Source organism: Drosophila hydei, unplaced genomic scaffold (assembly GCF_003285905.1).
Source record: "Drosophila hydei strain 15085-1641.00,03,60 unplaced genomic scaffold, DhydRS2 tig00000060-arrow-pilon, whole genome shotgun sequence".
Taxonomy (NCBI): Eukaryota; Metazoa; Arthropoda; class Insecta; order Diptera; family Drosophilidae; genus Drosophila; species Drosophila hydei.
The window spans coordinates 2,798,651-2,821,544 of NW_022045656.1; the positions used below are offsets into that span (position 1 = coordinate 2,798,651).

Below are 22,894 nucleotides of genomic sequence, written 5' to 3' on the forward strand. Positions count from 1 at the left end.
CAGCAAGCTGATGCTGCTGCTGTTGCCACACTCACATATGTGTTTATGTGTGTATGTATGAATGTGTGTACGTTTGTTTTATATTTTTTTTAATGCATGACTGCGCGCCGCATTGTTGGGAAAAGCTTTTTCCTCAACTGTATGGCATAAAAGTTAGCGCGTCGCCGCAATAACAAATACCAAAAAAAAAAAGAAAAAGAAATAACAACAATTAGCAGCAGCGGCAGAGCGGTTAGCCAGCTGCACTGGTATTGGTGAGCAGAAACGAGCGAACGTCGTCGACGTCAAAATCTTTCGCTCACTCGCATACACGCATACACATGCACAAAAAAGCTTGCAAAGAAGTGTATGAAAAAACGTCAGCGGCTGCAAAAACTGTTGTTAAGACAAATAAACAAAAAAAAAAGAAAAAATAAATAGAAATAAAAAAATAAATTCGCAAGTTTGTTGCGGATGTGTGAATGTGTGTGTGAGCGTGAGAGAGAGCTAGAGAGGAAAAGTTACTTTATCCCGGTAACGATCTGGCAACACCAACAACAAAAACAGCAGCAAAAGAAATTGCGTTGCGGCAATGGCAACAATTTGCAGCAATAAGCTCTAAAATAATCACGTCACAAATTTAACCAACCAAACAGCAACAACAATTAAAGTAACAGTAAATAATAAAAAAAAAAACAAGAAAAAACAGCAATAATAAGCCAAATTTAGTGACGATCTCGGTTCAAATAATCAACTCATTTTTAATGTGTAACAATTTTGGAAAAAACATAATAACAACAACATCAGAAGCAGCAGAAAATCGAAAAAAGTCGGCAACAACGATAAAAGAACAAGTTGAACAGCAAACGACTTGTCGCTGATAGGTAAATCCATAAAGCGCCGCATCAGCTGCAATTCAGCGATAAGGTGAGCGTAGCTGATAGTGTGTGTGTCACTATATTTGTGTGTGACTATATTTGTGTGTGCGTGTGGGGGTGGCAACGCCAAGAGCCTCGCGTTTGCCTGCATGTTCCAGAACAGCTGCAGTAATTTCTGCACGCCCACGCAACTTCAGCTCGCGCGCCATTTTAGCTAAAAGTTGCTCAAGGAACTTTTATATATATATATGTATTTACATATAAATATATATGTATTGTCTACATTTGTGTGTATGTATGTGTGCTATGCTGTGATGGCGCCTGAGCATATGCTATGAAAGTTGCACTAGAGCAAGCGCTATGTGCGAGCGAGACCACCAGCTGTGTTGAGAGAGCCAGTTTGTGTTTATGTTTTGGTAGAAAGGTCACACGAGCAATTTTCTTCGTTTTTACTGCTGCGGCACAGGCATGTACAAGTGCAGCAATATATGTGTATGTGTATGTGTATGGGTGTGCATGTTTTGTATATTCCAATAAAATTGATTGAAGGACACACATTGGCCATAAATGCGCCAGTATAGGTATCTATTGCATTCAACTGTACATGCAGAGAGTTGCCACTATGTTCTATGAACACTTTCACTGGCAGCCCCAACTACAAGTCTGGGTTATGCAAACAGGCGGCCTCCAACACAAATGTGATGAAATCTAAAGAGGTGGTATAGGATATAGGGGTATTCAAATACAAAACAATTTCCAATATGGCCGACATGACGAAACCCACGCACAACATTTTGGGCAAATCAATTTGTAGCGCACATAAAGACGAAACAAGAAGCTTTTTCTGACATTGAACTTGAATGACGACACTATCTATATACATAAAAATATATGTATGTAATACACCAACATAAAAGCACACGCACACATACAAACGTGCATGCTTTAGCCGTTAAAAAAGTATGTGCTGTAACAGCTTTCTCCAGATTATGCAGGCTGCATCTCAACAGTTTGTTGTTTTTATCTGCAGTAATTCTAATCGATATACATTGCTCACACACACGATTCGCCCGCCATTTTAAAAGTTTAACTCGAAGCTTTGGCTTTTGAATGCGCGAGCGGCAAGTGCATTTTTTTGGCAGGGGGCCGCTGGAAATTTTCAGTTGCCACTCACACTATTATCTATCTCCCTCTTCCTCCGGCTAGTCTCTCTGTGTGTGTGTGTGGCAAAAAGAAAATGCAAACGGTGAAACGAAAGTGAAATTTTGTGTGTTTTTCTTCGTTTGTTGCGTCTTCTTCTTTGCCTTTGGTCTATTTATTTCAAAGCAAACACCTGTTTAACCCTTAGGCAATGCCATACCATTCGTACATGTATATGTAAGTACTTATATGTATGTACTTCCGTTGAAGACGTTTTTCTTTAAGTCCCAAAATAAAAGGGCTATGGTCTTGCCGCTGCGACCAGTTATCTGGTTTGCTCAGATTGACCTGCTTCTCCCAAGTCCAATTATATGAGTTTCCAATTATGTGTGGCACTAAGGGCAATTATATTGCTGTAGCTTCTTTCTCCCGCTCACCTTCCATTCTCCCGAAGCGCAATCAATGCAATTATAAGGCCGTGTCCTGTGTCTCTCTCTCTCTCTCTCGATCTCTCTGCCCACTCCTATTCCTACAGCTTCCCGTCAACTTCTCCTGCAGCCACTGTCCCAACTTTTTATTTTCGGCTGAGTGCAGCCAAAGCAGATGATTTTCCGGTTTAGGAAAGCAAAAGCTGCAAAAAGAGGCGAACGAGAAGAAGAGAGAGAGCGGGAGAAAAAGCCACGATATTCCGAACACTAAATACTCTTACATTTGGTATAAACCATAAGCTCTCCAGCTTATCTAGTCTAACTAGTTGTTTTTATAATCATAAAGGGAACAGGCATTCTCCAAAGATAGAATTTTTAAAAGATTTATTTATTTTTTTTTAAATATGATTATAAATAAATATTAAATTTGTATATCGAATATATAATCAAAAATATAAAATATAAAAATGTGTCATATAAATTTGATCAACATTTAATATTTGTATAGAACTTTAAAAATTATGAAATATTTTCCTGAATAACTTATTCCCCATTTTAAGCGAATTTATAATATTGTTATATAGTAGGTAACCAAATATTGATAACATTTTTATTAGACGATTTTTTTCCATTTTCTATTTTTCTTTATATATGATTACTTTTTTATAAAATACATATTTTTAGAGGTCGGTCGACCACGCTCGTTCTCTTAAACTAATAAGAATTTTTGTGGGCTTTGTAAGGAAAATAAACAAGAAAATAAAAAATTCAACCTTAGTGAACTCTCGAAATAATTTGTGTTATGAATTGAATGAGGTAACAATTTAAAAGATTTTAAGCAAGTTATACAAATAATAATAAACAAAAGAAAAGAGGTAAATGTATATGAAATGCTCTGATCTCGATTAGATTATATAATATGCCTAGAAGGCTTTGTCAAGCGAACTTCTGAACTGTAAGACCTTTATGCTATATGAACTCCGCTAAACAACCAATTCTTAAATATTTAAGCTTGTATGCCAAAAATGTTTTATCGAAAGCGTCACATGCTGCTCTGCAAATTCTGGCATAGCCTTTGCAAGTGCATGAGATGCTGTTGCTCAAAACTGGTTTCTGTTGCCAGCAGGCAACAGGCTCTGAAGTTGAATCTTCGACTGGTTGACTCGCTGAGTCGCCAAGCCCCAGTGCCCAATGCATAATGCCCAATGCCCATGCCCTTTTTAAGGGGCAGTCGTGCGAAGCAAAGACAATGGAGTGGAGTGTTTTACATGTTAAAGCTTAAATATTTTTAATGCTGGCTCACAAATCAGAAATCAACAGGCTTAATGGTGATAAAGCGCGATAAAATGAATGCCACCAAAACTGTGGCACAAACGAAACAAAAGGCGAACGTGTAGAAGCTCTCCTCCGTGAATATATCGGTGAAAGCGGGTATGTCTTGATAGATCTGCTCAATGACAGCCAGTGTGCCCTTGTGCTTCCGCGCCATGACGTGGCGACCAGGATCTGGGCTATCCTTGGAATTTATTTCTTTTTGATGGGCTTCTTGCCACCAGCTCCGCCTCCCAGTTTCTGTTTTTCTGCCTTGGTCAGCACCTTTTTGGCAATCTCCTCCGGCGGCGCTAATGTGGATACGTGCTTATTTAATAGCTGCAACAATTCCAGAGTATTTAGATTGTCGCTGTTGAAGCGTATCTCCTTCACCTTGGATTGCTCTGCAAATACATTTAAAGGAATTCATATGAATATTGATTGGTTGCTTAAAATCGTTAGCTGATGAGCTTACCTTGCGCCGAGTCGATAAGCGCAAATTTAATGAAAGCTGGTGAACGATCGCAGACAATATCCGGCTTTACAATACACTTCGGATTCGACTGCGAAACTTTGGGCGTGGAGAGCAGGAAGAGAAACTCGCTGTGTAGTAAAGGAATATAGAATTACATTAAAAATACAAATATATATACATATATTTGGCAATTGGGTTTAGTCGAAACTGTGTATTCTCTCATATAGCTCTTGCTCTTTCTTGCTTTTAGAGGCATTTTGCTTACATATGAGCAAAATTCCCGTTATAATCCCATTATTATTGCAATTGCAAATTAATTTATCGGTATTTCCTTATATTTGTGTCTTCAATTGATTTTTAAACTCATTTTCCACTGCTTTCTGAGCTCCAAGTCTATTTATAGATCAATTTCCCATAATAGACAAATTTCGCATGCATAGTTTTTGCATTTGTTGCTTAATACAAATTAAACGTGATTAACTAGAATATATTAGAAGCTTTTTCTTTTTGTTAATGTACTCCTATATATCATTTCTAATTTAAATAGTAAATCGATTTCTTCACTAATTTGTCTATGTATTATTCACATATCATTTCAGCTGTCTCTGTCAGTGGGGATAGAAGGAACAACGCCTCAAGCTGACGCCGACACCGACTAAAATGTCAACGGAGCGGGAGCTGGCTGGCGGACCAGCTCAGCTCCATACGCTGCCGTTTCCCCCAGATTTGGGCACCTCACTGCAACTGAACACAGCGGTGGGCATTATTGGCAAGGTTTATGGTAAGTGACAAAACCAAGTTGTGCCGCACAGTGGTCACATTTATATTTTTTTGCCATCATATTTTATGTGTCATAATTTGGTGCACTTTGTCTATTTTATTTTATACATTTTTCATTTGTTACAAATTTCGACAACGCACTTTTGTTTCGTGAAAATCTTTTACACCATACCATATGCGTCGCGATGCGCATGTTTCATAATCGATAAATTGTGGGGCGCTGGGAAAGCGCTTTTCCATCCCTACCAGCCCCCTGTCTCCTTCTTATTCCATCTACTTCTTGCTCGCTCGCTCACTTGCTCACTTACCGTGTGGCTTTTACATTTTCGGCAAAAGGATCAAACTGCACTGTAATGCGTTTAACGCCTTTTAGATTAACGCTTCTCAGCTGCTTGCCTATAGCCGAGACAATGCCGCCCGAGCGGCGTAACGTGCCGCTAAATGGTATTGACATTTCAATTCAAATTAGTTAACAAATATGAAAACAAATGCAATTGGTTTTGTAACAACACACACGGCGCTGCTAATACACAGCGTTGCCAACTGTACAGACTTGGTAGACTGTGGCCACACTGCAATGTCTAACTTTTTCAACACTTAAACCAAAATTTGCCAACACTACTGCTGCCATATTGAGTTTAACAGCGCCAATTTGAGTTAACAATCGACTTCCTTACACATGTATTTTATGAAAATAACGTGTAAAAGATATTAAAAATTAATAATTATGACCAATTTCTATAAATAATATTGACACTTTGTTTAAGCTGCAGAAAATGCGTCACGCTCACACGCTTGAGCGTCAGCACCATGCTGTCATCGCACTCACACACACCAACCCCCAGCCAAAGTGCTTTGCCCTCATTTAAGTGTGGTTAGCGTACACAGTATGCGTCTCACTCACACACGTCGCGAGTTAAAAATTTTGTGTTTGCTGCGGGACGTCCAAGTGTGAAAAACTGATGAAAATTGCATATTTTGCATAATGCGCGACGTGAAAAGCTAACAAAAATTGTTGAAAATTCAAATACAATAGTCTGGCTAACGTTTGTGCATAGTTTTTGGAAGCGCATACGTGTTCGGGTGCACAAAAACGACGTCTCGAAAAATAAAACAAATCTATATATATACGTGTGCACACACATTTTCTGCTGCCCAATCTAAAACGCATACAAAAGCATTTTCTTGCTGTAGAAGCGCCTCCGTCGTCGTCGTTGTCGTCGTTTGTCCAGCGGAGCACCCAGCACACACCTACACACACATCTATATAAAACACCCACACGCGCACTCATACAGCCAAATCAAGATAAAGAAGCATAAAGAATAATTTGTTCTTAGTTGTATAAACCAAAATATAAGAGCATTAGAAATACATATGTGCATACATATGAATATGTATGTGTATGTATACATGTACATACAAACATATGCATAAAACGAAAGCTGTGCCTACATTTGTGTTCTTTTCCAATACTTACAATAAACAACAATAAGAATAATATTTAAAGTATAAATATTAATAGTAATAACAGTAATTAATTGAAAGAAGACTCGACAACAACAAATAAACGTGTGTCCTGTGTGGAAAATTCCAATTTTTACAACAACAAAATACGCCCGCAACAAAAAATTATAAATGCGAAAATCAACCAAACGAATAAAACTACTTTAAAGTGTGATAAGCAAAAGGCTGAAATAAAAAAACAAAATATAATATTTAGTAGGAACGAAAAGCAACAAAAGAAAACCCAACTACAAGAACAATCAATTACATTTAAAACACATACACGAAAAGCGAAAACAAATAAATAAACAAAAAACCTTTGTATACATTCTTACATTTCTTAAACAAATACTAGTGCAAAATGTATCCAGTTGGACAACGTAAGTGGCAAATATTGCAATTGAAAAGAAAACCAGTCTACAAATCTGCCACATGTTACACACACACACAGTCATACCCCCCTTCGTTGTTCTACTTTTGCAAACGCAATCAAACGTCGTCGTTTGTCTTTGCAAACAAAACTCTCCAAAACATAATCAAATTGAGAATGAATGAATGCGTAAAATGGCCGAGGGCGAGGCACTTGAGACAGTTGTTGAGTAACTGTGAAATGCAATAGTGCTCAAAGCTCCAATAAACGAATGCATTAAGCTAACAGCATAAAGAGGAAGAACACAATAACGATTGTAGAATTCTGTAGACATTGGCGCATCAATTGAGAGAGCGATAGAGAGGGCCAGAGATACAGGAAAGCCAGGCGTTTGTGTCAAACATGTGCGCAAATTGGGTCAACGACCGCAACGCAATAGTTGAGCGCTATTCTGGTGGGGTTCAAGTGAAGTATTTGTTCATCCTTTCTTCCGTTAGTTGGTTCGTTCTCTCTTTCGTGCGATTACCCCTTCAGAGAGAAGTTTCAATACGACGCAGTTTTGTTGTTGTATTTTGCGTGTTAGGCATAAGGATAAGTATGTAGAATACTGTTGGTAGAGTTTTGTTAGATTTGTCGCTTTGATATTGTTCGAAACAGTGGGACAACAGTAAATGAAAAGTAAGAATAAGAATGATGGAGCCTGCATTAGATGAAAAATATTTAGTCATTGTAACACTGCTGCTCTCTACACGGACATCCACATACACACAGAAACACGAACACACAAACATGTGGTTGATATACAATTGTTTCTTAATAAAAATTATATATGGATAATGAAGCTGGGAGAAAGCTGTAACTAAAAATATTAATCGCACTATATAATATTCAACATTTTTTCTTTATCGCCTTCTATTTGTTTGGTCTTTATTTCTCATTATATTCATTTAATTAATAAACATGATTGGCCATTTGTTGTAATTTTCTTTTACATTTTGATTTATTTTAACATTTATATTTCTTCTTTTCATTTCTTTTTTGTTTAATTTTTGACAATTTTGATTTTGATTAAATTTTCTTTTTATAGAGTCACAGTGGACCACCTCCTCGCCCACGCGGCCTCAGAGCCCCTCTCAGGCGCAGACTAGCTTCGACACGCTCACATGTAAATTTTTCTCCAACAAAACCAAATTACTAAAAACTACTAAAAACAAAAATCAAAAAATTGAAAACCAAAACTTGTTTATGTTCTTAAGTTCGATGTTTAAAAAAAAGAAAAAACTTACTAAATTCTAATTAACAAAAGTCTACACCTTACTAACCTTCCAAAAAAAAGTCTACACACTAATTTTCATAGTAATGTGCAAAATTTTTACTAACAACATTTTTCCGTTTCATGTAATGTTTGTTTATAATTTTTACATTTGTTGAATGCAAAACTAAATGCACAATTGTACTAAAAGAGAAAACTCAACACAAAATAAAAATTCTACACAGCGCGTTTACCGTTATAAATAGCGTTGCATAACTTTTGTGTTTATCGTTTATCTTTTTACTCGTGTAGTGCAACTAACTGCATGCGAGTGTTACTCGTAACGTTCTTTGAGTACCCTTTCAGAAGTTATTATAATTATAAAATTATTATAAGCTATATAATATAGATATATAATCAAATATGGCATAGTCCGCATGTCTGTTTCAATGTTTGATCAAGTTTGATTAATTTATAAAGCGACATTTAAATGCTAGTGTGGCTTAAGATATTTCCAACGGAAACAGAAGACAGAAAGATTAACTAATTATAATAGATATACTTAATTATATTTTTAATATACCTCTATTGACTAAAGCATAGTCGTCATATATGTACGTAAACCGAAGTCTAATGTATAGTGATAAGTTTTCATATAGCATTTCATTATATACGAACTTCTAAACATTGATAAGGAAGTTTTGTAAAGATATATTAGTTTCTTAAAGGTAAGCAGAAACCACTCAATTAGTTCTTATATCGCACAGCACAGATGCTTCAAAATTTAGTTTTAAAAACTTTCTGCAAGAGTATGAAAAATTCGGTTGACCGAATAGAATTGTTTTTTAGCTTTTACTTAGTACAATTATGTGCCTAGTTGCTAGAGCGTCGCCTAGTTGTTAATTACTTGCGTTTTTATCTATTTGCTCTTTCTTTTTTACTTAAGTAGACTTTTCCTTTTGATTAGACTAATTCTAAATCTTTTACAGCACCACCAGCGCCCGGTTCATCTGTAAATCCCACCGCTGTGACCAGTCCGAGTGCTCAGAATGTTGCTGCAGGCGGTGCCACCGTTGGTGGGGCCGCAGCTGCAGCTGCTGCTCAAGTGGCCTCTGCATTGGGCACCACGGGCGTTTCGGCAGCGATTGCTGCGGCAGAGGCATCGCCCACAACGCAGCCCGATATGCCCGTCTTTACGTGCCCACGTCGCCCAAATTTAGGACGGGAGGGCAGGCCGATTGTGTTGCGTGCGAATCACTTTCAGGTGACAATGCCACGTGGCTTCGTACATCACTATGACATCAACATACAGCCGGACAAGTGTCCGCGTAAGGTGAATCGTGAGATCATCGAGACTATGGTGCAGGCTTACAGCAAGATATTTGGGGTGCTTAAGCCAGTTTTTGATGGACGCAACAATTTGTATACACGCGATCCGTTGCCCATTGGCAATGAACGGTTGGAGCTGGAGGTGACGCTGCCCGGTGAGGGCAAGGATCGCATCTTTCGTGTGACGATTAAGTGGCAGGCGCAGGTGTCGCTCTTTAATCTGGAGGAAGCTCTGGAGGGACGTACACGCCAAATACCCTATGATGCCATCTTAGCGCTTGATGTGGTCATGCGGCACTTGCCTAGCATGGCGTACACGCCAGTAGGACGCAGTTTCTTTAGTTCACCCGACGGCTACTATCATCCTTTGGGTGGCGGTCGTGAAGTCTGGTTCGGTTTCCATCAGAGCGTGCGACCATCGCAGTGGAAAATGATGCTCAACATTGATGGTGAGTGGAGGGAGTAAATAGCCCGATGTAAATTTGCTCAACAAATTCTAATTTTTTTCTTTCAGTTTCGGCTACTGCTTTTTACAAGGCTCAACCTGTCATTGATTTTATGTGCGAGGTTTTGGATATTCGCGACATTAATGAACAACGTAAACCACTTACCGATTCGCAGCGCGTTAAGTTCACCAAGGAGATCAAAGGACTCAAAATTGAGATAACTCACTGCGGTCAAATGCGTCGAAAATATCGCGTCTGTAATGTGACCCGTCGACCAGCTCAAATGCAATCGTAAGTTGGAGCAAAAGAAAGTGGAACGTAATCCTTTGTTAATGCTAGCTTTAGAACCGGCTACGGCAAGGAAAATTACGATTGAATTTCAATTGGAAAGTATGATGAGATTTATGATTTCTCCCGTAGAATGGAATAGTTGAGATTAAGAAATTAGAAATTAGGCAAACCAGACAAACAGAATTTGTTCTGACCTGTAATGTTTAACCAGAGATTCTCTTGGCTAAGCCGTGTATTGCCGTCCATGCTTGGAACCATCTAGTAAACAGATTATGACTATCTATACAGACTACAGAGAAGTTGATATATAAGACATTTGTGGGTTTTTAGGTAGAACTGTCTAGTGGACCAAGGTCCTCATCGTACTCCTTGACTTCCTAACTTTAAAATCAATTTAAGATATCTCTCTAAGCCACCATCACCTAATTACGTTTTATTTTTAGCTTCCCACTGCAACTGGAGAATGGACAAACTGTGGAGTGCACCGTGGCCAAGTACTTTTTGGATAAGTATCGCATGAAGCTACGCTATCCGCATTTGCCCTGCTTGCAAGTGGGCCAGGAGCACAAGCACACCTATCTACCCCTTGAAGTGTGTAACATTGTGGCAGGACAGCGTTGCATCAAAAAGCTGACCGATATGCAGACATCAACCATGATCAAAGCGACTGCACGCTCAGCGCCTGATCGCGAGCGTGAGATTAACACGCTGGTGAAACGTGCGGACTTCAACAATGATCCCTATGTGCAAGAGTTTGGTTTAACCATCTCAAATTCAATGATGGAGGTGCGTGGACGTGTTTTACCGCCACCAAAGCTTCAATATGGGGGACGTGTGTCATCGGGGATAACCGGACAACAGCTGTTGCCGCCACAGAACAAGGTCAGCTTGGCATCTCCAAATCAAGGCGTTTGGGATATGCGTGGCAAGCAGTTCTTTACGGGCGTCGAGATTCGAATTTGGGCAATTGCCTGTTTTGCACCACAGCGCACAGTACGCGAAGATGCATTGCGTAACTTTACGCTGCAACTGCAAAAGATCTCTAATGATGCTGGCATGCCCATCATTGGGCAGCCCTGCTTCTGCAAATATGCCACCGGACCGGATCAAGTGGAGCCCATGTTTCGCTATTTGAAGATCACGTTCCCTGGATTGCAGCTTGTGGTTGTCGTCCTACCGGGCAAAACACCAGTATATGCGGAGGTTAAGCGTGTTGGCGACACGGTCCTGGGAATGGCCACGCAGTGTGTCCAAGCTAAGAATGTCAATAAGACCTCGCCCCAGACTCTCTCGAATCTGTGCCTCAAGATCAATGTAAAACTGGGCGGCATTAATTCGATTTTGGTGCCATCCATACGACCCAAGGTCTTCAATGAACCGGTTATTTTCCTGGGTGCCGATGTTACTCATCCGCCAGCAGGAGACAACAAGAAACCGTCGATAGCCGCTGTGGTTGGCTCAATGGATGCCCATCCATCACGCTATGCGGCCACAGTTCGTGTGCAACAGCATCGCCAGGAAATCATACAGGAGCTGAGCAGCATGGTGCGTGAATTGTTGATAATGTTCTACAAATCCACCGGCGGATATAAGCCGCATCGTATCATACTCTATCGTGACGGTGTCTCCGAGGGCCAGTTCCCACATGTGCTGCAGCACGAACTAACCGCCATACGTGAGGCGTGCATCAAATTGGAGCGGGAATACAGACCTGGCATTACATTCATTGTGGTCCAGAAGCGTCATCACACGCGACTCTTCTGCGCCGAGAAACGCGAACAGAGCGGCAAATCAGGCAATATTCCAGCGGGCACCACCGTCGACGTTGGCATCACACATCCCACAGAATTTGATTTCTACTTGTGCAGCCATCAGGGCATACAGGGTACCAGTCGTCCCTCTCACTATCATGTGCTCTGGGATGATAATCACTTTGATTCTGATGAGCTGCAATGCTTAACTTATCAGCTATGCCACACCTATGTCCGTTGCACGCGTTCTGTAAGCATCCCAGCGCCAGCCTACTATGCACATCTGGTCGCTTTCCGTGCCAGGTAATTATCACTTATATACTGAAAATAATGTTATAATGCTATGGAAATTATACAATACCATTCTCCAATAGGTACCATCTGGTTGAAAAGGAGCACGATTCTGGCGAGGGATCACATCAAAGCGGCTCATCTGAAGATCGTACGCCCGGTGCCATGGCACGCGCCATAACGGTTCATGCCGATACCAAAAAGGTCATGTACTTTGCCTAAGCAGTAAAACAAAAAGCGAAACCAAAACTACAACAAAAACAACAACAAAACAGCAACACCAACAACAAACTGAAATTTCGAAATTTAGTTCGAATAAGCAAAATATGAAAAAATATGTACGAAAGCCAAGTCGAAATCATTAGAGAATAATTTCAAAATGATGTTTTTTATATATTTAAGTTAAAGAAAGCCAGAACATTAGCTTTTAGGCCACACACACAAACACACAACACCCACACGCCAAAATCGTAGGGATTAGAAAACAAAAGGGAATCGAATGTTTAAGCACAAGCAGGCGCAACAAATGTGAAAGAGAATTCTCAAAAAAAAAAAACAAAATTTTATAATAAAAAGCGTAGCGAAACAAACTAAAGGGAACAAACGAAAGTCAAATACAACAACAACAAAAACAGCTGAAACAACAACACACATTTGCGATGAACTTTTGTAATAGAATTAATTATATTTTTACACAAAACAAAAAAGAAAAAAACAAAGTTAAAAAAATGTGAAGACAAACAAAATGCAGACAACCAAAGGTTTTTAGTATATCAAAACAAGAAAAAAGTTGCTGATTCAGACATAAACACAACACACACACATACAACACATACAACAACAACCATAACAACTTGGAATTCTCTGTACTGTGAACGAAGACCACCAACAAAAGCTTACAAACTAAAAAAAAAAAAACAAAATCAACAAAAAATGACAAAATTAACAACAAAAATACGACAAGCATTAAAGAGAGTGTAATACTTAGCCATAACAAATAAAGTGAAAAGAAAAGTTCAATACAACTCAAAAGTCCAGAATTGTAAAAAGGCAAGCTTTTTAGTAGACTTAAGTGGGGAACTACCAAAAACAAAAAAAAAAAACAAAAGCAAACAACCAACATATTTAACGAAAACTCCAATTTCAACAAGGGACAAACTTTTGGTCAATCAATGGCTAGTTATATAATATGTATATGTAAATACATATATATTTAGGCAACTATATTGTAATTATATAAACAACACACAAAATCAAACAATACTTAAAACAGTTTTCGTTTAAAATGGAAAAACCAATGCGAAAAGTCAACATTTATTTGCTGTCTTTAGTTAACAGCGAGTTTTAGTTTTAGTTAAATAGTTTATGTTTTGTATAAACACATACACAATACACTTTCACACACACACACACAAGAACACACACTATAAACACGGCATATCAAATCCCAATGTCCAACTAATTTATGTACCTCTTATTAGCTCAACTTAAGTTTCATAATTTAAAAGCGAAACATTGTTAATTGTATTTAATGGAGTCTTAAGCAGATTACGTGGTGTACGGGTAAACAATTAATATCCTAAACATATTCAATGCTCTATATTAATATATATATCTATATATATATATTCCATATTTTCTTAAAATAATTTTGCCGCTGCATCCCTTAACTCATAGGGCATATTTAGTTTTAGTTTTAGTTTTTATATCTATATATTTGCCAATTTTACAAATCTAACAAAATACCATATGCATATATACAAAAATATATATGTATTTTTATGGAAGACACAGTTCAAGTTAACATTATGCTGATTTGTTCTATTATAGAACCAAAACAAAAAAAAAAAACAATACAAAAAATACAATGCAACCCATTTATTTATAACAATTATTGTCTTAAACAATTTTGTCGCACATTTAAATTTTTTTAAAATGTTTTTATTTAAAACAATTTTTATTTTTTTAAAAGCCTGTTTAAATGTGTCGCTACACACACACACACACACAAACACACCAACACACATTTACATACAATACATATATGTGAGCATTATAAAATACATAAATTATAAACATGTTTAAGTAAACAATTTTCTATTACAAATTAGTTTTTTAATCAAAACGAAAACAAAAACAAAACAATGTGTGCAAAAGCAGCTGCAAAATCAGTGACTTTGTAACATATGTGTTTTTTTGTGAATGTATTTTTTATTATAAAAAATATTAATTATTTAGCATGTTTTAACACAAGGGATTAAATTTGTACGTTTATTTCTTAAAAACAAAAAGAAAAAAAAACAAAAACCACAGTAAAAATCAATTATAATTTTAAGCACATCCAAAAGCAACAATGTAAACGAAACAATGCAAACAAAACAAACAAAAATCTGCGGGGTCTCTTTAAGTTTTAGGGTCTCTCAACAAAAACCCCAAAAATTTTACAAATTACCAATTACATTTTTATGTACTTTAAGCTTAACAAACAAAAACAGTAAACAACACGAAAAACAAAAACAATTTATGTGCCGACAATGAATGTATCCTTGTAATTGTAATTTGTACTTGTAAAACCCATAGACGAGGCACGACATTTACTGAGCAAAGTCTAAAGCTTTAACATGTATATATAATCAGTTATATATATATATCTCTAGATCTTACTATATACGCAGACTCAAACAGCAAATCAGTTGACACAAAAATCAGATTTTGGCGGCATAACTTATAAAAATACATAAACTATATATATAAATATACAGATATATATAGTCATCTGATCTAATTGCAAAAAAAAGAAAAGAAAAGAAAAAGATTTATAATCTATTTTCCACACTCTCACACACATTTCATGGTTTCTTCAAATGTCGTGCAGCTAAACCAATTAACATTATAACAATATCGCATATACTACATATACATATATATATTATATATATATATATATATATATATATATATATATATATATATATATATATATATAGCGTATTGTGAGATTTCCATGCATATAAAACCCGCAAAGCCGACTATAATGTTTATCTCACTTTCTATGTGTCGAAATTTAATTGAGCTTTAAAACAGGAAACAAAAACAAAAAAAATAATTAATAATACTTATAAATGTGCCGTTTATTGCAAAACTCAATGATAAAATGATTAAAATATTAGCATTAAGTACACACACACAATATAAATGTCTACAATAATATACAATATATATATATATATAGATATATATATATGTATTCAGAATAGAGATCAATCGAAGCTAAACAGCAATTGCACAACTCTTCCTAAAGGAAATAAAATTTATGCCACAATTAACAAAAAAAAAAACGAAGTAAAGGACTAACTCCACAGCAATTATATACGTTATATATTACTTACCGATATATAACATATATATGTAAATTTATTTATATATATATGTATATATAAATTTATTTATATATTTATGTATATATAAATTTATTTATATATACATATGTATATATATATATAACTGTACTCTATTCTTCCAATTAGTCCCAAACAAAAAAAGAAACGAACCCCTCCCCTCCCACAATTGTCGTAGCGTTGAAATTAACATGCAAAGACAAAAAGAAAATAAAATTAAATAATAAAAAACAAAAAGATATTTAAAAAATACAAACCTTAGCTGAAATTGGATTAGTAAAAATCTTGAATAAAGTAAAAGTACTCGTAAATCAAAGGTATCAAAACTATCTAACGGAAGCTTACAAATACTAACTTCACTTCAGATATATATATATATACATTACTATATATAAATATATATATACGACCCACTTCTGAAAAAGATCAATTTGAAAAACCAAACAAAAAAAGATAAAATAAAAAAAAAAACAAATCCTTTACTTTAAATGTTTAAACCAAAATGCCGGGTAATTAATCAATAATTAATTATATCTTAAGCAGAAATGAGCAAAAATACATTATTCGTAACGTAATTGATATGAAAAATATATAAAAATAAAAATAAAAGTAAAAATAAAAAACTAATTGAGAAACGTAAGCAACGTAAAATATGGGAAATCTGTAACTTTGGTGATCTTTTTAAATGTTATTAGTAAAAAAATAAAAAACAAAAAACAAAAACTAACGTAACAAAACAAAACACAAATCAAACAAGTTCTAAATGTGACTTAAATTACGACGTAAACACTTTTTCCACAATATTAATATTGGCGTGTATCATCTGGGACAATTAATTTAATTCAATTGAAATTTAAAAACAAAAACTTAAACATAAATTAACAAAAATCAGCTGTCTAACAATTAGTGTAAGCGCTTCAATACAAATAGTTCTTATGTCTAACAACTAATTCAATTAAGTTCTATTTTATACAAACGACGACAACATCAAAACCAAACATTTCAAATTAGTTTGCAAGTTTTGCGGTTTTATATAATTATTTTATTTTTAATTTCAAAAACTAAATCTACATTTCGCAATCTACATTTTGCATGTCTGTATGTATGTAAAACCAAAAAGAAAACAAAAAACAAAAACATTTTTGATTGCATACAAGAAACAAAATACATAGACACCTATTTTTTGTTCAATAAATATATATTTAACTAAAATGACTTGAAATGGATTTGAATGATGTTTCAGTTCCAAAATTATTGTTCATTCGTTCATGGCATAACTTAACTGGAGTCACAACTGATTTAATCATCCAGAAAATGTTTTGCTTGTTCATTTTAGAACTCGATAAATTGTCAATGTTTGAAACTTAATTTAGTGCCCCGGTGCAGAACCTGCACTCAAATGACGTCACAATTGCCAAAGAGCGGAGTGTTCGCTATTCCACTCAATTGCCTTTCTCTTCGAGAATACGGAATTACCTATTCGATCTACTGAATTACGTCAGCCCTGAACCCAGTTACTGGTTTGTTATGGATTCTAAAAAGTAGCCTTAGTTTTAAGGTATTGAAAATTATTCAATAAATTTCAACAAGCTAACAAAGAACATTCTAATTTTTATAAAAATTTTGTTGGTTTGATTGTCGATAGTCAAAATTCGAAACTACAAATTTGGAGCTGGAGTAATAATTTCAGCATCGATAAGGAATCCACATTAAAATATTATCGATATGTACTCAATGCTGCGCTGGCCATTACGTTTGCTTACGCTGGGCAGAAGTCGCGAAGGTAGTACATTAAGTTTAGCAGTACAGCAGCCAAAGTCAACTTTTATCAATAAGATGGATGGGAAAAAGGCATTGATTATCCTGGCACCAGGTGCCGAAGAAATTGAGTTCACCATTGCGGCGGATGTATTACGCCGTGCGGGCGTAAGTGAAAAAGTCGAATGCTCGTCTATTTTTAGTATGGTGTATTTTTCTTATATTTAGATTAATGTGACGGTAGCTGGTCTGGAAGGCAGCGAACCAGTCAAATGTTCGCGTGATGTGATCATTGTACCGGATAAATCATTGGAGGATGCCGTTACAGATGAGGTATATGATGTTATTGTTTTGCCTGGCGGCCTGGGCGGCTCGAATGCCATGAGCGATTCGAAGGCCATCGGCGAACTGCTGCGTACGCAGGAATCGGCAGGGCGTCTGATCGCAGCCATCTGCGCAGCACCTACAGCGTTAGCCAAGCACGGCATTGCGACTGGCAAATCCTTGACTTCGTATCCCGCTATGAAGTCGCAGTTGGTTGATAAATACTGGTAACTATATGCAAAATCGATATACATATTAGTTTCGTTAATATATTTGTATATTTATTAGCTATGTGGACGATCAAAATGTCGTTCATGATGGAAATTTAATAACCAGTCGTGGACCCGGCACAGCCTACGAGTTCGCCTTAAAAATATCTGAACAGCTCGCGGGCACAGCCAAAGCAGATGAGGTAGCCAAAGCTATGCTGTTGACTTTCCATTAAATTATTGAAATGATATTAATCTCTTTAAAATACAGAAGTGATAATTAAATAAAGTTTGAATAGAAAACAATACAATGCGGCCTAATCGGTTAGAATTTGGTGGTTACTACCATGGTCATGTAAATAGTGGCAGATTGCGACTATTGATATACGAACTTATCGATAGTTATATATTTGAGTACTCGATGCTCTTCGAGCGACCTCACGGCATAAATTGATTCAAAATAAATCCGTTGTTTTGCAGCATTTTAAAATTTCGAATATTTTTCGCTGTATTGTAAGTTTGTGGAGATATAAAATATATTTTTATTAACTTTATTTTCAGTTACAAATATATTGAAGAAATACACAAAAATAGAAAATAAGGGAAGCAAATCAATGTTTAGGAAATCCAATTTTCCATTTAAGATTCGCAATTAATTTAAATATTGGCGCCTCTCATGTGCCAACGCACATGACGTCATGAGCTCTACTCATAGCTAATGGCAAACAGCTAACAATCAACCTTATACACTGTCGAACCATGCGCCAAATGGACCTGTTTCACACAAACAGTTGTACACTCTTTGTGTGCGCGCTCTCTCTCTCTCTCACTCTCTCTGAGTGCAATCGCCGCCGGATAGAATTATTTCACTTGCTCAATCGATAGGCGATATCAGTTTCAATTCAAAAGTCAACGCGGTAGGACGTGTGTGCGCGCTCTAATACTACCGCCAGGTCCGTTACTCGCATTGCACTTCGGTAGAATTAAATTTCGCTGCACTGGGAAATTTTCATTGCGTGCGTGTATGTGTGTGTGTGTGGTAATTTGGGCACGTGAATTATAATTTATTGTAGCAAATACGCCTTCTACATGTGCATATGTATGTGGGTCTGGCCGCCTATTCGTGTAAGTGTTGTCTGTTTCGATGTTGTTGGTGCTGCTGTTGTAAATTGCACAAGTGTAACGGTATCTATATGTAGAAGTGCATCAAGCACAACAACAAGAGTAACATCAACTCTATTGTAAAGTGTGTGTAAACGAATTGCAAACCAAAGAGTAGCACCGAAAAAATAGTTGTGCAGCTCATTCAAACTGCAAGCGTGTAAAAGAGATTTTCCAGAAACAACAACTCGAACGATTCGCTTGCTTAAATTGCCATAAATTATTTTATAATTTTTTGTGTATGCAGTGCATGCATTTATGTGTGTGTGTGTGAAAATTAACATAAGCATCAGAGCAACAGCGAACAAAAGCAAAAATGTTGCTCGAGAAAAGCCAAAACGAAAAGTAAAAAATATTGTGAAAACAGCAGCAACAACAAAAAAACCAGGGTGCTTAGTTGCTCCTTGCGCTCACTTCATGTTTCCTTGTCTATCTTTCCAACCATCTCTTTTGCTGTAAGTGCGCTGCTCTCTCTTTCTCTCTCTCTGTCTTTCTCGTGCTGCCCCTGCTTCTGCTGCTCCTTATGAGTCAGATTGCAGAGCAGCGCTGCTAGCGTCGGCGACCGCAGCACGATTTGAGGGCAATGCATGGCAAACAACAAAAAGCAAAAAAAAACGTGCAAAAGAAATTGTGCAAAATACAAAGCTTCAACGTGTTTCGGTCCTCTGCAGAGTGACAAATGCAAAGTGAGAAACAGTGAGAAAAAAGTGCATGGAGAAGATCAGCGAAAAAAAATTAAAAAAGCTCTAACAATAAACGGTATTTGTTCTCATATGGAATTTAAGTTCCAGCCGTCAACATTTGTTTTTGCTCCGCTAATGTGTGTGCTTATGTATGTATACATGTGCGTCAGTGTATGCGCTTGTGTTAAATAAACAACTACATAATTTGTTTATAAACTTTTTAATGGAGCACAAAGCCAACGTATTTGCATACATACAAATATGTATACATATGCATAGATGTGTGTGTATGTATTTAAAAATTGTGTCAACCCTCAACCCTCTTCAGAGACGTCGTAGCTGCGTCGCTGCCGGCAAAGGCCGGTTTAAGTGATGGTTGCGCTGCTTCTGGCAAGATGCAGCAACGTTCTCTGCGTTATCTTTGTTAGCGATGACATCGAAAGCTCTCTTCCCTTCAAATTTCGCATTGTGATGCTAATAAGCCTCTGCATGTGATATTTTTTATCTAAATCCATTAGGTACTGTTTTTTTTGCGGGCTCTTGAAAAATCGATAGTAAAAGCCGGAGACGGGGTAATTTTTTGAGTGGTGGGTGACACATTTTACTCACATTTCACATGTTCCGTTTTGATCAGTCAATCGTACGCATTACTCATATACACGTGGACACACACACAACATACACACATATACACTCTTACACACACACATTGACATTCAACCTGCTGCCTGTCGACTGCCAATGGCAGCCCTGACACTGACCACAACAACATTCATAAAGTAGACAGCAAAGAGAGAGAGCGTAAAAATGAGAGAGAGGAAGAAGAACCGAGTGCAAGACATTCGCTCTCAACTCTACCGGCGCTCTGTTTACAATTTAGTTTTTTTTAAACATTTCTTTCATGCTATTCGTCATTCTTTATTTTGCTTGTTCTTTTTATAACAGCAAAGTTCAGTGGCTGCTGAAAATGCACGCAATCAACCCCCAAACCCGAACAGACACACAAACATAAGCACTCACACGAACACGGAATATTGGACGTTTGGCCTTTTGGCAGCTGTTCTAATACAGTGAATGCTCCTAAATTGTAAACTTTATGTGATTTGGGTCGGTCTAAAATCCAAATTGTATTTTTTCAGAAGCTTCATTTGAATAACATTTATTTGTACAAGTTTTAGCACAGGGTTACAAGGTATATATGAGTCGAGCATTACAATTAATGTTGTATAGTGAGTGCGTATTAACAATTACTTTTAAGATCGGAGCGTTTACAGTACCACGCATTCACTGTACATTTTAATTCATATTATGAGCTACAGTATATTTTCTCTCCCTTTTCGTCTTTCTCTCGCTTTACGAGTTGTAATATCATCAAATTGATTTGCGGCCCTAGCCTAGAAAGGCAACAACTCAAGGGTTGTCGAGGTAGTTGGTTGTTGTAGTTGTAGTGGTTGTTGTTCTGATGTTGGCCCGGAAAATGCACTCGAGCGTTGACTGTTGCTGTTTTATTGCTTCGTCTGTCTATGTCTACATCCACTGCCCCGACTCTTCCCTGTATTCTTCTTCACTTAGCTGTCTGACAAGCTATGCGTTTTTACCATGCACTTGGCCCATGTTTCTAGTTTTTTTTTGCTTTTACCTCTTGGCTAAAATGTTGCCCTCGCTCTGTTTGGCGTCTGGGTGTGTCGGCCAATCCCCAGTCCCACAATCCCCCATTTCCCCAGTCTTAGTCTCGGCGGAACTCTGAACTCGTAACTAAAGTTCAAGTGTCGCCGCTTTGCATGCGAATTAAGGGCGTGCCGCCCAAGAGTTGCCCGATTAGCCTAATTAAAGCTAAAGCCCAGTAGTTAGAATGAAGTTATTTAACAATGTGAAACTTTATTGATGTTTCTTGCATCATCATCATCATCGTCATCATTTAAATTAATGCATAGTGGCTACTTTTGCCAACTTTTGCAGATAAAATAAATGTATTCCTGAATGTAGAACTTTACTGATATCTCTTGCATCTTGCATCATCATCATCATCGCCACCATCATCATAATCATCATCATTGCCATGTCTTGTATTATCTGGCATGTGGCATCTCTGATAAGTGAACAACCGACGCAATCAACAAGTCAGTTTCTACGGAATTAATATTAGTTACCCAGCTTCAAACTTCAAAATTTCCAGCTAATTAAAATTCTGCAGAGGCAACGCCTACAAAAACTATAAACGAAAAACAAAACTGTATTCTCCAGGCCACACTGTGAAAGGAAAGCTCCAATTAGCCCGCCAACTGACGCTCGTAAACATGAAAAATAAAGTGTTTCAAACAGGCCCCATTTAACAATTAGCGGCTAGACAGTTGAAAAGATGAAAGACCAACTGATGATTAGATGATGAACATGAACACTTCAAGCACTGACTGATTGTTGAGGAATAAACGATATATGGTGGTATGATTAGACAACGTACGAGAAGATATGCATATGAAAGAGAGGAGAAGGATAAGAAATATTTTCGGCTTAATGGAAAACTGATTTGTAGGCCGGTAAAGCACTAATATATGAAAACAGGAGCAAATCTATTAAACGATCATTTAGAGACAAGCTTACCATTTTAGATATTCTTTACTTTATGATGAATATTGAAAGTGATCAGTAAGTAAAGCGAAGTTTCAAGGCGATGACACATATTTAAAAATTAAATGAAACTATTGTGTGATGAGATCGATCGGTGATAAGGATATTGGAAATATAGATCAATATGTATGATAAAAGTAATAGATCAGTAATCGATGGATAAAGAAAAGTTATAGAGAAGCTGAATAAAACATGAATTGAAAACATTTTTCTTTGATGAGAGCTAATTAAGAAAGTTAAAGGACAGTTAGGAAATAGAGTAAAGAGAAGATTTGAATTGAAAAATATTATTTATGTGAAAAGGATACAATAAAATCTGAGATTTTAGAGCAAACTGCGACCTTAATAGTCATACATAAGTTATATATATTATTTATTGCCTTATTATTATTATTATACATAGAATATAGTCTAAGATCTGTATCGAAAAGCTCGCACAATAGCCTAAAACTACAAACTGCCTAATTTGAAAATTGAGATTTGCATAATTTTACGCTTGATAACAATA

General features: G+C 36.7%; 5 protein-coding genes across 12 annotated transcripts in view; 3 read left to right on the forward strand and 2 right to left on the reverse strand.

Annotated features, from left to right (window-relative positions):
- The first annotated feature begins 335 nt into the window (after nt 1–335).
- Nucleotides 336–13,328, forward strand: LOC111592223 (protein argonaute-2). 3 transcript variants are annotated; one of them, XM_023304299.2, is made up of 7 exons: nt 336–906; nt 4,811–4,992; nt 7,953–8,030; nt 9,107–9,895; nt 9,961–10,183; nt 10,627–12,237; nt 12,309–13,328. In XM_023304299.2, the coding sequence occupies exons 2-7, from the start codon at nt 4,872–4,874 to the stop codon at nt 12,445–12,447; spliced, it is 2,961 nt and encodes a 986-aa protein (XP_023160067.1). In that variant the 5' UTR covers nt 336–906; nt 4,811–4,871; the 3' UTR covers nt 12,448–13,328. The 3 variants fall into 3 exon arrangements, with proteins under 3 accessions (XP_023160067.1, XP_023160068.1, XP_023160070.1); XM_023304300.2 differs by lacking the exons at nt 336–906; nt 4,811–4,992 and adding an exon at nt 6,745–6,875; XM_023304302.2 differs by lacking the exons at nt 336–906; nt 4,811–4,992; nt 7,953–8,030 and adding an exon at nt 6,745–6,875.
- On the reverse strand, nt 3,663–3,931 carry LOC111592225. The gene has a single exon (XM_023304304.1). The coding sequence runs from the start codon at nt 3,912–3,914 to the stop codon at nt 3,732–3,734; it is 183 nt and encodes a 60-aa protein (XP_023160072.1). The 5' UTR covers nt 3,915–3,931; the 3' UTR covers nt 3,663–3,731.
- Nucleotides 3,942–5,541, reverse strand: LOC111592224. The gene is made up of 3 exons (XM_023304303.1): nt 5,300–5,541; nt 4,212–4,339; nt 3,942–4,140 (listed from the first exon to the last, which is right to left on the reverse strand). Exons 1-3 carry the CDS (start codon nt 5,443–5,445, stop codon nt 3,950–3,952), a joined length of 465 nt encoding a protein of 154 aa, XP_023160071.1. The 5' UTR covers nt 5,446–5,541; the 3' UTR covers nt 3,942–3,949.
- Nucleotides 13,329–17,191: 3,863 nt separating the features above from the next.
- On the forward strand, nt 17,192–18,220 carry LOC111592182 (protein dj-1beta). The gene is made up of 3 exons (XM_023304248.2): nt 17,192–17,549; nt 17,610–17,932; nt 17,994–18,220. Exons 1-3 carry the CDS (start codon nt 17,349–17,351, stop codon nt 18,148–18,150), a joined length of 681 nt encoding a protein of 226 aa, XP_023160016.1. The 5' UTR covers nt 17,192–17,348; the 3' UTR covers nt 18,151–18,220.
- Nucleotides 18,221–18,830: 610 nt separating this feature from the next.
- LOC111592244 (microtubule-actin cross-linking factor 1) overlaps nt 18,831–22,894 on the forward strand; it is a 98,192-nt gene continuing 94,128 nt past the window's right edge. For all 6 annotated transcript variants that reach the window (XM_030222663.1, XM_030222674.1, XM_030222676.1 and 3 more), the window contains exon 1: nt 18,831–19,039. The gene's annotated coding sequence lies outside the window, so the exon portion shown is untranslated. The remainder of the gene's footprint in view (nt 19,040–22,894) is intronic.

Bases quoted from the DNA above. Each gene is read 5' to 3' on its own strand.
- LOC111592223 (XM_023304299.2), top strand. From the start codon at position 4,872: ATGTCAACGGAGCGGGAGCTGGCTGGCGGACCAGCTCAGCTCCATACG. The intron at 9,896-9,960 runs GTGAGTGGAGGG...TTTTTCTTTCAG, and splicing joins AATGATGCTCAACATTGATG to TTTCGGCTACTGCTTTTTAC. The intron at 10,184-10,626 runs GTAAGTTGGAGC...TTTTATTTTTAG, and splicing joins CGACCAGCTCAAATGCAATC to CTTCCCACTGCAACTGGAGA.
- LOC111592182 (XM_023304248.2), top strand. From the start codon at position 17,349: ATGTACTCAATGCTGCGCTGGCCATTACGTTTGCTTACGCTGGGCAGA. The intron at 17,550-17,609 runs GTAAGTGAAAAA...TCTTATATTTAG, and splicing joins ATGTATTACGCCGTGCGGGC to ATTAATGTGACGGTAGCTGG. The intron at 17,933-17,993 runs GTAACTATATGC...TATATTTATTAG, and splicing joins CAGTTGGTTGATAAATACTG to CTATGTGGACGATCAAAATG.
- LOC111592225 (XM_023304304.1), bottom strand. From the start codon at position 3,914: ATGGCGCGGAAGCACAAGGGCACACTGGCTGTCATTGAGCAGATCTAT.
- LOC111592224 (XM_023304303.1), bottom strand. From the start codon at position 5,445: ATGTCAATACCATTTAGCGGCACGTTACGCCGCTCGGGCGGCATTGTC. The intron at 4,340-5,299 runs GTAAGTGAGCAA...TTTACTACACAG, and splicing joins GAAAATGTAAAAGCCACACG to CGAGTTTCTCTTCCTGCTCT. The intron at 4,141-4,211 runs GTAAGCTCATCA...ATGTATTTGCAG, and splicing joins GCTTATCGACTCGGCGCAAG to AGCAATCCAAGGTGAAGGAG.